Here is a 12911-nt window from a genome sequence, read left to right as displayed (position 1 = left end):
TTGGTATCACCATTTTTGTACTAACTACTGGTTGTTTGAAGGAGATCTGTAAATTCAGGGCAAGTGTTTAAATTCAGGAATGTTCTGCTGATTACTCTTCCTAAGACTAGGCTTACGAAAAAAACATGTTTCTGAGTGCAGAACTTTGCTCAAAGATCTTGATAAATTTACAGGGATTAAAGGTTTTTATCTTACATTAGCCATCTTTTATTAAGACATTATTTGCCATGTTTATATTGCAATGTCAACTATTGCCTTGAAATTTTTTAATAAAATGGAGTTTTGTTGATTTTCAGGTGTTCAAATGAAACCGTATTCAAAAAGGAAGATTTATTTTGGGCATACAATTTCTGTCCCACTCCGTACTCTTGGACAGCACTTCTGGGCCTTATTTTGTATTTGGTTTTTTTTGCACCTGGTAAGAAAATACTTGTTTTCCCATATAAGTTTAAAATGTCAAATAGTGAAGCTACATGTTAAATTTATTTTTGAATTCAACCATTAAATTCAGATTAATCCTTTTATTCCTCATTCTTAGGGATGGGTCCTATGCCCTGGACTGTCAATTCTGAAATTTATCCACTTTGGGCTAGAAGTACAGGAAATGCGTGTTCTTCTGGAGTCAACTGGGTTTTCAATGTGCTCGTGTCACTGACATTTCTGCATGCAGCTGAATATCTGACATACTATGGTAAGTAACAGTACATGTCCATATGTGCAGTACTGCCATTGGCACAGAGATTTTCTCCGGATTCTGGGTCCCTCCACTGGTTTTGCTATGAAGTACCAAAGCAATGTTCTCAACCCACTGTGGTTTTGTAAGACTAGAGATCTGCAGCAACCTGCTTGGATCATAGAGTTTGGTCTGGATTTCATAAGAAACATTTCTTTTTGTACTTAACTGAGAACCTACACAGTTGATTAAAACAGAGAAGCTGGAAAAAACCCACTTTTGATTTAATGAAATAATACTGACTCCCACTTAAGGTGACAGCATCTGCAGTTTTTCCAGTTTATGGTGACATCCAAGGCCAGTATCAGATGGTGTTTGCAGAAATACAGCTGTTGATAAAGTACTATCTGTGGGAACCTATGGAGTGTTTGTCAGGTTACTGCTCACCCACTCCAGTATAAGTCATTTAAATCACATTAATCTGCCAGGGAGTTGATGTGACCTTCACATCCTTACTGGTGCAGAGCCTTACAGCTCTACTTGTTATTCCTTTGAGCCATCAGTGTAGCGACACGAGGTAAATGTTTGTTGGTCCTTTGCTACCTGCTCTGCCCCTCTAAGTATGCTGGATTGTGGGCAGGAACAAGCTCTTTCTCAGTATTAATTGTCACCACAAAGCACTTTTAAATAATAATTAGGTGTAAAAGTCACAAACATTATTTTAATCCTGACTCATTTCTTTTGCTCTAGAGCATTTAATTTTGAGGACTTGTCTTAATGTGTCCTTCGCTGTCAAGACAAACCAAGAAAGCTCTTTCCTTTCACATCTGCTTTTTATATTTGGGCATGTGATTGTCTAATTGCTGTTTATTTTAAGACCAGAGCGACTTGCCCAGAAAGGATGTGTATTATCTTTCACGTGAATTGGAATTGCCTTTGTCAATTTACTTTGCTGAGGAATGGGGTAATAAAGAGTCCTTCTCCCACACCCACAGCCCCACAGCTCATTCATTACACAGCAGTAACCCTGCCACTCCAGCCTTTGCTTTTACACTGTCCTTTGAAGCCACAGCCTGCTGCTTCTGTCACTCCCTCTGCTCTGGCACAGAAGAGGGATGGGAGCCTCTGTAACTGACTGTGACAATGGTTTTACATTGCAGGAGCCTTCTTCCTCTACGCAGGGTTTGCTGCCTTGGGACTGGTTTTCATCTACGGCTGCCTTCCTGAGACTAAAGGGAAAAAACTGGAAGAAATTGAATCTTTGTTTGAAAACAGGCTATGTACATGTGGTATGTCAGATTCTGATGAAGGAAGGTATATCGAGTATATTCGGGTGAAGGGAAGTAATTACCATCTTTCTGACAATGATGCTTCTGATGTGGAATAATTTTCAGCTGCTGATGTATTTAATCATTTAAAAGCCTTCTGGGGGAAAAGCAGCTCTCTGATGACCTCACTGCCCTGCTTCTGGTCTGGTTCTCCTTTCTACTGTGTATTTAAAAATGCCTTCATGTTCAATGCTCCATTTGGGAGAAAATTCTAGATGCTAGCATTTTCTTGATAACTAAAAGCAATGGCTTCCAAAAGAGATTGAATTCCACAATTATGTGACTTCACCGAGTGTGTGTGACACTGCTCCATCCCCAGATGTTTAATAGGGTGCACTGTACCAGATGAATACAGAAGGCTATCCGAGATGGTCGGGGGTTGTCCTTATCTGCAATACTGACAAAACCTAAAGTAGTCGAGTGGCTGATGAGAAAGCAGCTGGCAGGTATCGGATCCCCATCCCACAGGAGCCAAGGAAGAAGCTCTGCTGTGCAGTATAGCAAAGGATAAATGCATAAGCTGCTGTAGCAGTAACCATATCATAGGGTTAACTGATCAGCAAAATACAAATACCTGCTGTAGCTATCAGTGGGACAGTTCCCAAATTTACCCAAAGACAATTTACATTATTTATTTGAGATAGCAAGTAGAGAGCCATACTCACTTTGATGGGGGTTCACTAGGGTGGTGTGTGTCTGTGCTACACCGGGTTATCCACCCACGACTACTCCTGAGTACACGTTGCAGCTGGGAGTTCATGTTTGTGAGAAAAACTGGCAAAATTAATTATTGATAGCAGGAAAACAGCTCAGTATGTGGCTGCACTTACAAATGTACTGGTATATATTGCTAGGTACAACATAGAGGTTTCAGTTTAAAAAAAAATTGTATTTGTTTTCCTTTTTAGCGTTAGAGCATACTGGTTTGTGCCTAGTTTTGAGCACAAAAATACCATTAGCTAAAAGAAAGAGAAGGAGGGGAGAGGGTTTGTGCTGCTAAATGCACAGTGGTCATCCCTCCTGTGCCTTTTGCTTGTGAATAATAATTATTGCCTTCAGTTTATCTCCATATGTGCTGAGCAAATTACTCCCAGCACATTTTTCTTCAAATTTTCTTAGTCAGTTTTGGTGTGTTGCTGGATCTAAAGAGAAACATTAGCCATGGGCAGAAGCCTGCGTCTCATATTAATTGCCTTACCAAAGCATTGCAAACTTGTCAAGAAAATGTCAGGCACAAAACTAACTTGGCTGCCTTTAGCATGATAATGAAAATATGAATGGTATTTTATTCGCCTGCCATGATTGCTTCCCTTGGCAAATTGAATTTTATGCAGCTACATAAAAATATTATGGTTTTTTTTCCTTTGTCCTGTCCTCACTGCTTTAAGTCTTCAAAGATATGAATTTGAAAGCATCAATAATTCAAATTCTTATCTTTGAAACATTTGCTTCATGAAAGAATGTGGAAAAATTCCTCTGCCTGTGGGCTGATGCCCATTTATTTGGTAAAAAATATGTTTTTCATTGTGTAAAGATTAAAGAAGTCATTAGGTTCATTAGCTTTTATAGATTTGGTTTGTGGGTTTTTCTTAGGTTGAAAAATATTTTCAATGTTGGATTACTATCAAAACCAAGCCTGAACATTTGTTACTAAATTACTGGATAACATAGGATTTTGTTGTTGTAAAGAAGTCTGACATTATGTTATCTAATCTTCTGGGGGGGGGGGGGAGTTCGTATCCTCCAATTATTGACCTTCAGGGATTGGGTGTGTTTTGATTTCTTTTCTTTTCTCTTTTTTTGTTAATCAGAGAAATATTTTTGGAAAGAAAACATTTTAAGAACTCCTTCTGTGACTTGACTGGGGCTAAGAGGGAAAAACATAGTAGACAGAGGGAATTTCAAATTAATCTTTGCAAAGAGCAGCTCGACCTTGAACGTCTCCTGTGTGGTGAGAGGGCTGGATTCTTACGCCTTCCATTTTGCCTCCCTTTTAAGCGCACAATATTTTTATGCTTGAAAGCACCAGCTGTAGAAAATGCTGAGGTCTCCAGATCTATCTGTTGAAAGTGCTGAGGTCCTCAGACCTCCCTACAAATTCCCCTGCTGTGGGATGTCTCCCTTTGGCTGTCACCTCTTTGAAGCCTTCACTGAAGGTGCAGTATCTGAAATGAGAAAAAGAGATACTTGGCACAGAGAAGAACAAAATCTTTTCAAGGAGACATTAACCTTTTTCTGAAACCAAAAAATTGTGTTTGAAGCCCAATATTGGATGCAGTTTTGTTACCTAGAGCAGTGTGTGAATAGGTGTGTAACAGCCAACCTGTGCTTACACACTTGAGAGGTTTAAGTGGCTATTTTCTGGCTTCCGGGATGGGGGACTTAGGGTTCTGATGGTCCCAAAAGCACGAGCCCACACTCACCTTCACACCTGGGAGCATTCCCTTGCTTGGTGTGTTTTACTGGAGCAGGAGCAAGGCAGGACCTGGTGTTCCTGCCCCGTGTCAGTGCTCACCTTGTGTCCATAGGGAGAGGGAACGCTGCAGGTATGGGCATAACTGAAGTGGAGCTGCTGGAAAGGTCACTGGCATGGGGTCAGCAGCCTCTTCTCTTTTGCAGGCAGTGCTGGGGCTTTTTAGCAGCAGCAGATCATCTCTCTCTGCCAGCCTTGTTTCGTGGACCTTCCCAAAGGGGCGCTCAGTCGTGTACAGCACTGGGCTCATTTTCTCACGCAGGTTCTGTCTTACTGAAAATGGTTTTCTGAAGGTTTGTATCCCCTGTCCTTTCTCACAAGACACAGCAATTGAAACATGCATTTTATTCCTCACTGCTACTGGTCACGAGGATACAAAATACATTGGATTCTTTATTGTCCCTCCCTGTTCTGCGCCCACGGAGAGCAGGGTTTAAGTCTTCCTTTTAGGGTTTCTTCACACCAAGACAGCATTCCATACTTTACAAACACTGAACATAAACCAAGAATCACGTGTATTAAAAATTATATCAGATACTTCGAATTAATCTTACACAGTTAAGGTTTTATTTTTAGAATCTGTGAGCATTTAGAGTTTATGAAGAAAATTAGAAATATATATCTATTTTGCAAATATTTTTTATATTTATTAGTATTTTAAGTTTTAAGAGATTTTTTCTAAAGGTAGACTTAGTAACATTCCAGATAAAAGAATAAAAATACAATGTAACCCAATAATTTCTTACTACAAGATTTTAATTTATGAAGTAGCATAAATAATATGTCTAAGCACAATATTCTTTTATTGAAAGCTTTTTGTAGAAGATGTGAAATTGTTTCTTCACAAGGACTGCAGACTTAATTCAGGTATTCTGTGTATCAGGAATGCTAGAGTAATACTTCTGGTAGATGATTATACACAACAATTGGAGATCTTCTAGTTCTGAATTATCTACCAACTCTACATGTAGTGAGCTAACACCAAGTATAAAAGAAACAGTCCTGATACATTTTTAATATTTTTAAATTTAATTCATGTTAATTTGCATATAGTTGTTTGTTCACCATGCTGAGTAATTTGAGATAATTTGGCACTTTTCTTCCCCTTTGTCACTTTGTTGATCAAAATAATATTTTAACAAAGGAACCAAACCTGTTTTGAAAATAGAGTCAAAGCAAGCCCAGGAATCATTTGGAGGGCTGGAGTTGCATTGCTGTGTGGGCACCTTGGATCGGTCACTCTTGTAGACATTTCCTTGGGAGGTGCAGTGACAACTCCGGCAGAAATCATGGGGCAAGAAAGGGAAAATCACAAAGGACCATTGCTCCAACACTAACTTATTGTTGCATGGGTTGATAATGCTGCATTTCACTCGGGTAGGAGTTAGGGCTGGGACAGGAGAAGAAGGAAATGATGCATCAAAAGCACCACAAAGTCAAATTTCAGTAGGAATGGGTGTTGTAGCCATGCTCTGACTTCTCTCCCTTGTGGGGTGAGGATGATGGGGTGAGGGACTGTGCTTGGTCCTGTGGATAGGAATGGAGGGCTGTCAGGGGAAGAAGCAATCTGGTGTTGCTCTCCCATGCCTGTGTGGAGGTGAGGATGTGGCAATGGAGTTGGCAAAGCTAGTATGTTCTTCCTCGGTGAAATCTCTTTTGCCATTCGTAGTCACTTGAGCTGAGCACGGGGGAGAAGTTTTGACCTTCAGGGGCTGCTAAAGGCTTTGAGGAAAGGTCTTGCCTTAGGCCATGGGAGTATTGGGTGTAGTTCCACAGGCATTCAGTGGGCAAGGAAAAGACAGACCCTGTACTTCTCTGCTTTTTACCCAGCTTTCTACTTCTGGTTGATGCTCTTCTAACGTGGTTGTTTTGAAATTTTACTTGCATAAGGGGCTTTGTTGGCTGAACAGCACTACTGCAAAAGAGGCAGAATATTTACAGCAGAGAATGACCTTGGGGTATAAATCAGGGCAGAAGAGACAGTTCTGCAAAGCACTTTAATGAGTAAGATATGTGTGCACTATTTTCTGAGAGAATCAAGCTAACCAAACCCATTCCTCTGCATTGGGAAGAAAATCAAGCTTTGTGTACCAGGCCAGAAGCAGATAATGCCACAATATGTGCTTTATGGCAAAATGTGTTTTTATTGCGGGTAACATTTACAGCTTACATGTAGCTGCTGCCTATAAAGTGACTCAATTGTTCTCTGGATTTTAAGAAGTCATACTTTTGTGCAAAAATCTTAGTGGTTTTCTATCAATCTTCATCACCTTGTGTACAGTACAGTTAAGCATAATCCACAAGTGGTCTAGATTGTGGCAGTGTTACAAATGTCAGCACAGTAAAATTCTAGGTGAACATTGTTAAAGAAATATTGTTGTTTGTGATACTGGGGGTTAAAATTCCTCAAAGGCAACTATATATATAGATTTTAAAAGTCTGAAAACAAAAAGGCAGTTCTTATCTATTTTGTGTATGTTTTCATATAGAGAAGGAGTTTTTTATGTGCCAATAACCATCACTGTAGTGTTTTGTAAATGGGTGTTAATAGTGTTGCAGAGTTCTGTATATGAGAATATACTTTAGCCACAAAGACCTGTTAGTGTGAACCAGCGGCATGTTTTTAATCTTACTCACACCTCTCATCAGAGGTGCTCACTTGTTGGCTTCAGTAGAGCTCACTCATGCCAGGGGAAGTTTGACAAGAGTCAGGCCTCAAGAATACAGACTTCATCTAAATCCATGCTTTTTCACATTGTCCCTAGGTAGTATGTTACATGTGAATGATCTGCCACATGTAATTTTAAGGCTTCAACTCCAGTTCAGTTGCTTCTTGATTTTGTTGAGAAAAATTTTGTCCGAATTTGCTTTGGCCTTTCATCACATTTATATAAATAAGGAGCATACTGATGAATTATGACTATTGTCCACCTATTTGTAAAGGAACCATCTGTTTCTGAAGTGTTAAAATAAAGGCAAATTTCTCTGGCTGCCTTAAACATTACACAGACTTCAGAGAGGACTGAATGTATGACCATCATCGTGACTTCTGCAGGAGAAGCTTCATGGATCCTCAGCAGGTATGAAACGAGATGGTTTCATGGTGCTGGGATGCTGTGTTACACTGCGGGCCCTGCCTAGTGCACGCCTGCCATCTGTTTGATTTCAAGTGTTCCAACAGTCCCCGTGAAACTGATAGGATTATTCATGTGCTTGATACTCTCCATGTGCTCAGTGTCCTGCTGGTCCGGGACGTCGCTGGGAAGTGGCACGAGTCATGTCTCTGCTTTCCATTGTGAATCTCACTCCTCTACAAAATGGTTAACTGGATCTTTGTGTGACAAATGCTGTGTAGAATATTCGAGACATTATTGGGGACCAAGTTGATAGTAATAATTCCATGCTGAATAATGTGCACATGGTGCCATCAGGCACACTGTAATCCCTGGGCACGGGTTATGGTATTTAGTACAAAACAGGTTTTGGCAAAACAATTTGCTAGGTCGTCCAAGTCATTTCTTAACCATGTCAAACATGTGCCATTTCCATTTCCAACCAGTCAAGCCTATAATGTATGAAAGTGTTGTACATTTTCTGAAACTTAAGTGATGTAAAATTATTTAATTGACTTATGATTGCTTTAATGAAGTTTGTCTTTACATAAAAATAAATATCTTCAAAGAACTGTCAGTGCCAGAAGTGTAAATGAACAAAATAAAAGGTGAGATACTTAATTACAGTATTTTTCTCAAGGTTTCATTTGTTTGAGTATTCGGGTCACCTTTTAGAGTGGCAGCTTCGGATTGCTCAGCAAAATGAGCTCAGATAGGCCATGGGCTTGCCTGAAATAAGGGAAGGGTAAGAATAGCTCTGAATATGACCTTAAAACAATGTTTTTCAAATCAGAGAATGGTTCTGTGACACCAGGTAAGTGTCCCTCCCTTTCTGGAGGATTTGTTTGGAGAGTTGAATGCAGCTATTCAGATCTGCCAACTGTCCCAATGTCCCACCATGGGTTTGCAATGTCCTCTGCCCAAACAGACTGTTTCCTTACAGGAATTTGCATCCTCAGACTTGATTATGGACTAGGAAAAGAGCAGGAGTTGCTGTTTTCTAATGGGAACTGTCCTAATTCTGTGTGTTTTATTAAGAAAATTGTTGGAATCAGTTTGATGGCTTAAAAAAAAGCAGCATGACCATGACTGTGCTGTGCTGGGGCTGCCCTGGCTGCGCTCCCCAGAGTGACAGAAGAATCACACCCACGAGAACAAATGGAAAATGGTTCTGTTAAATCCACCCACCACAGGTACCACAACTGAATCCTGGTGAGATCCAGAGCTGGCTCTGACAGCCTTTTGGTCCAGGATGCAGGGAGATCACAGCCAATGGGGAGAAGCTGGCAGTGGGAGACTGCTTGGCAATCCTGTATCTGTGGCAGTGCGTATCTCCAAGAGGGGGCTAAGCAGCTCATCACTGTGCACTGGCAGCTTCTGTTTCTAGTTTTTGGCTGATAGTGCTTATAAGGGTGATGAGTGACTGCAGTTCATACTACTTGTCACCAAAACTACATGACAACTTTGTAGGATAATGAAAATCTGGTGGCTCTGCTGTTAAACACTCCATTTTTTTGCCTTCTGCCATTTCTCTGCTCCAGCTGTTATTACAAAGCAACTACTCATGGATTGATTTTTTCCAAATGCATTCTCCCTTCTGTAGAATTGAACTGCAGGCCATTACAGTAGCTCCAAATCTTTGTGAACATTTTCAGGATCAGGGCTGGGTGATGCTCTATCCGAACTAAAGTCACCCATCCAGTGCTGTGTGGTCTTTGTTTTGTGCATGGCACAAAGTGTTTATTTCAAGGCTTCTACAATTTGTGGAAAGTAAGTGGGGAACTTAAAGGTAAGCTGAGAAAAAAAAAGTCCTTTTTCTCTAATCTCAGTAGTTACCTGCTGAGTTCTCTGGGCTGGTTGAAGACACCTGCTGCAGATTGTTCCCTGAGCTGGTGTCCCTTCAGTCACCCCTCACCCACGCAGAGCTCTGTGCACAAACATACTCAGGCGCTTCAGCTGCTGCAGTTTCACTTCTGTTTGACCCAAAATGAATTGCATCTCAACTCTTCTCCTGATGGACAGTCTAACACAGTCAGCCCACCAGGCAACCAGCTGAGCTCTGTGAGAAAAAGTCACACACACCATCAGCAGTTCCACAGTCTCGTCCTGAGGCTGTTTGTTAGCTGGTCTCCAGGGCAGGTTTTCACTCACTTGTTGAACATGTGTTACCTACCCAGTACCTGCACCTGTGTGTGTGTGATTTAGAAGTTCTGCATAGACATGGAGTTTGGAAAGCTTTTGCCTTTTGAGAGTTAAGTGCAGAACTACCACAAATATTTTCTGCATCTTGATTTTGGCAGAAAAATCTGGAGGGTTGTGTAAGTTTTGATTTGGTTGGATGCTTTTATAGATCTTGGGATCTGAGTTTCAGGAGGATACAAGGGTCCATCTGTTTTTCTGATGAGTGAAACCTTTGCCTTAGCTAGCAAACTCTGATTTTGGGTGCTGTGATATCCCGTGAAAACTCAGATAGAATCCTTAATGCCAAACAGAAAGGCAGGCGCTCATTCGTGGAGCTGTAAGATACATTGTATGAAGGAAGAAAGAGTACACATCCAAAATGACCTACCCACAGTCTTGTAACACATTAACACCAGCTCCACACGAGGGGCTTAGGTGCCTTTTATTGCAGGTAGAAAGGGGCAGGGAAATGAAGGGATTCCAAACCAGCCCCATTCTGTGGACCATTCCTCAGAAGATCAGAAAACACAGATCCTTAGAAAGATGCGTGAGTTACACACAATGCAAGGAACATAGAAGCTGCAGTGCACTGATGCCAAGGGAGCACATCCCTTGAGGGGACTCAGGTGTTAGAAGGGAAAACAAAGGCCCCCACTTTCACAAAAGCAGTGAATCATCCATCCCCTTTGGAAAGAGAGTTACTTAAAGGTGGAGAAAGGGAGATGGAGAGGTGGAGAAGGTCCATGCCTGAAGGAACAGTGAGAGTTTGGGGGCCCATCAGGGAGGCGGTTTGAGATACATGAGCAGTTTGAGGGCAGAGGGGGCTGGATTAGCTAAACTTCATAATCAAGGTGGTATGTGGAACTGAGACTAGATCAGGTTGCCATGACAACATGAGCAGGAAAAAATCCTGAGCAGAGGCTGAGGGAAGGAAGTAGGGCATAAGGTATGGAGGATGGTTAATGAAGTGTGAGTGTGGGGACACTATGTGCATGATGTCAGGGGACAGTGTCAAGCTGTCCTGGGTAGAGGGGGGCAAAGTCAGAAGGCAGCAGTGGGCTGAGGATGCAGCTGATTCAAGATCTAAATCTCTCTCTAAAAAATAGGGTGGTGTTTTTTTTTTTTCCAGGACTCAGATTCATAGGCTTAGTCTTCAATTTTTAATTATTTTTTTTACACTGCTTGAGTGCTGCAGTGTACTTTGTTAATTGCCTTATGTATCAAAACCACACATATAGAAAGAATTAGTTCCAATTTCCATGGCCACCTCTCTGTTCCCAGCTGCATCCACCAGTTCATGCATGCTGACAAGGCACAGGAGCAGGGTGAGCCATCCTTCCCTTCTCCTTAACATGTGGCATTTTCAGCCTTCCCAGTCCCACAGCTTTTCCTTCTCAAAACCGTTTCCACAGCTGAGGCTGGTGAGACCCCATGTCCCTATCCAGCTGCCACCAAATCCCACATACAGATTTTCCTCCTGAAGCCTTCACTCAGGGTCACTCAGCATAGCTGTAGTTGCAAATGGGAGGTTGTTGGCATCCCAGCTGTCCTGCAAGTGCCAGATGATTTCTCCATCCCTAAAGTGGCAGTTGTGGCCTGCAGCAGGTGGCTGGGTCCCCACTGGGAAGTGGTGCCTTGGAATAGGCATTGCCATGAAAGTGGTACTTGTTTTAATATATTCATGGTGAGATTGCATCAAAACTGTCTGACTGGTCCCAGTGAGCTCCTTCATTGTCCAGGATGTCTGATCAGTGTGCCTTGTTACTGGATTGTCAGAAATGTGACTGCAGTCAGTCTCATGCTGTGTGGCTTCTCCTGTGCTCTCCCTGGTGTTTGAGGTTCCCATAACCTGCAGGCTGGCTGAGGGGGCTGAGGGAGAGGCAGATACCCCATGCAGCTTTGAAACTAAGCTGGGGCTGGTGTCCCCACTCTTCTCCTCTCATGGGCTGCTAAAAATAATGGGAAAAAAGTCAAGAGCAAGTAAAGTTTTTGTAAGCTGGGTGAAGGCTAACTGCCACCCCCAGCCTGGTGCCAGATGAGATAGCTTTTGTATTCTCTCTGTATGTCAGGTTTCCTTGTTGCTGGTGGGATTCACAGGGATACACTGGGGGCATTGGGACCCCCGCAGCCCCTGGTGGGAGAATTATGAGTGCCTGTAGTTAGTGCAGCCCAAGGCTGCAGGGCTGCTGGAGGAGGCTCTGTGGCTGTGCACTCAGGGATGAGCTGGTGTTGGGGTGAAACTGCTGCTCTTCATGACTGCACAGAAATGTGGGTGAGGAGAGGCAAAGAGAGGCAGGAGTTGTGCTCTGAGGAGGTGGAGAAGGGCAATGCAGCAGCAGCACCCAGCCTCCCTCCCCATACACCTACAGCTCCCCTTCCTCCAGCCCCAGCCCCCTGCCTTGCTCTCAGCACAGGGAGGAAATGGCTCAGGCAGTGGCTGCCTCCACCTGCTGTGAGCAGGCACAGCTTCCCTGGGGCCCCTTACCTGGCAGGGCTTATTCCCCCAGCCCCAGGCCGGGTGTCTGCTGATAGCAGCTGGCTGTGGCCCAAAGCACTCTGCTCCAGCTGGCCCTGCTATGAGCGGGGCTTGCACTGGGCAAGCTTGGAGATGGCTGCCAGCTTCAGCTAGTTGGGGGTTCTCCAAAAATTCTTTCATTTGCGTGGAGTGCAGCTTCTCTGGTGAGCAAAGCTCCTTACAGACCTCCTGTTTCCCAATAATGACTCCAGCTCAGGAAATGAAATAAATCTTCTGCAATAAGACATATTGGTTTGTCCTATAATCAGCCACAGCTCTGGGTCCTTGAACCAGGCCAGCACCCATGTGCTGAGCATGACACACTGGCAGTAAATCACAGAATTCTCTCTGCAAACGAGCAAAAATTGTTGATTTGGACATGTTTTCTCTCAGCTCTATTAAATAATTCAACAGGCCTCTTTCAGCCTCCTGCCTTATCTTGACTCACTCACTCTCCACCTCTGCTTGGGCCCAAGATTCCCCATCACCTGACACAGAGCTGGTGTATCAGCACCCTCTGCAGCTGTGTGCTGTGTGAGAGCTCACCGTGCGCTGGTTGTCAGCTTGCACATCCAGAGGGCTGCAGCACCTGGAGCAAGCACCATCAGGATGTGGAGTCACTGCAGTA

General features: G+C 42.9%; 1 protein-coding gene across 3 annotated transcripts in view; it reads left to right on the top strand.

Annotated features, from left to right (window-relative positions):
* Positions 1 to 8207, top strand: part of LOC131573220 (proton myo-inositol cotransporter) — a 147979-nt gene extending 139772 nt beyond the window's left edge. The window contains exons 8-11 of one of the 3 annotated variants that reach the window (XM_058826952.1): positions 297 to 418; positions 539 to 691; positions 1834 to 1962; positions 4621 to 8207. In XM_058826952.1, the coding sequence (XP_058682935.1) occupies positions 297 to 418; positions 539 to 691; positions 1834 to 1962; positions 4621 to 4640 (424 nt within the window). In that variant the 3' untranslated portion in view covers positions 4641 to 8207. Of the gene's footprint in view, positions 1 to 296; positions 419 to 538; positions 692 to 1833; positions 2403 to 3812 lie in introns of those variants that run through there. The other 2 variants (XM_058826951.1, XM_058826950.1) reach the window with 2 other exon arrangements.
* Positions 8208 to 12911: the final 4704 nt, after the last annotated feature.

This window comes from Poecile atricapillus, chromosome Z, assembly GCF_030490865.1.
Source record: "Poecile atricapillus isolate bPoeAtr1 chromosome Z, bPoeAtr1.hap1, whole genome shotgun sequence".
Classification (NCBI taxonomy): domain Eukaryota; kingdom Metazoa; phylum Chordata; class Aves; order Passeriformes; family Paridae; genus Poecile; species Poecile atricapillus.
The sequence above is the reverse complement of the archived record's forward strand: the minus strand, read 5'-3'. Positions and strand labels throughout refer to the sequence as shown.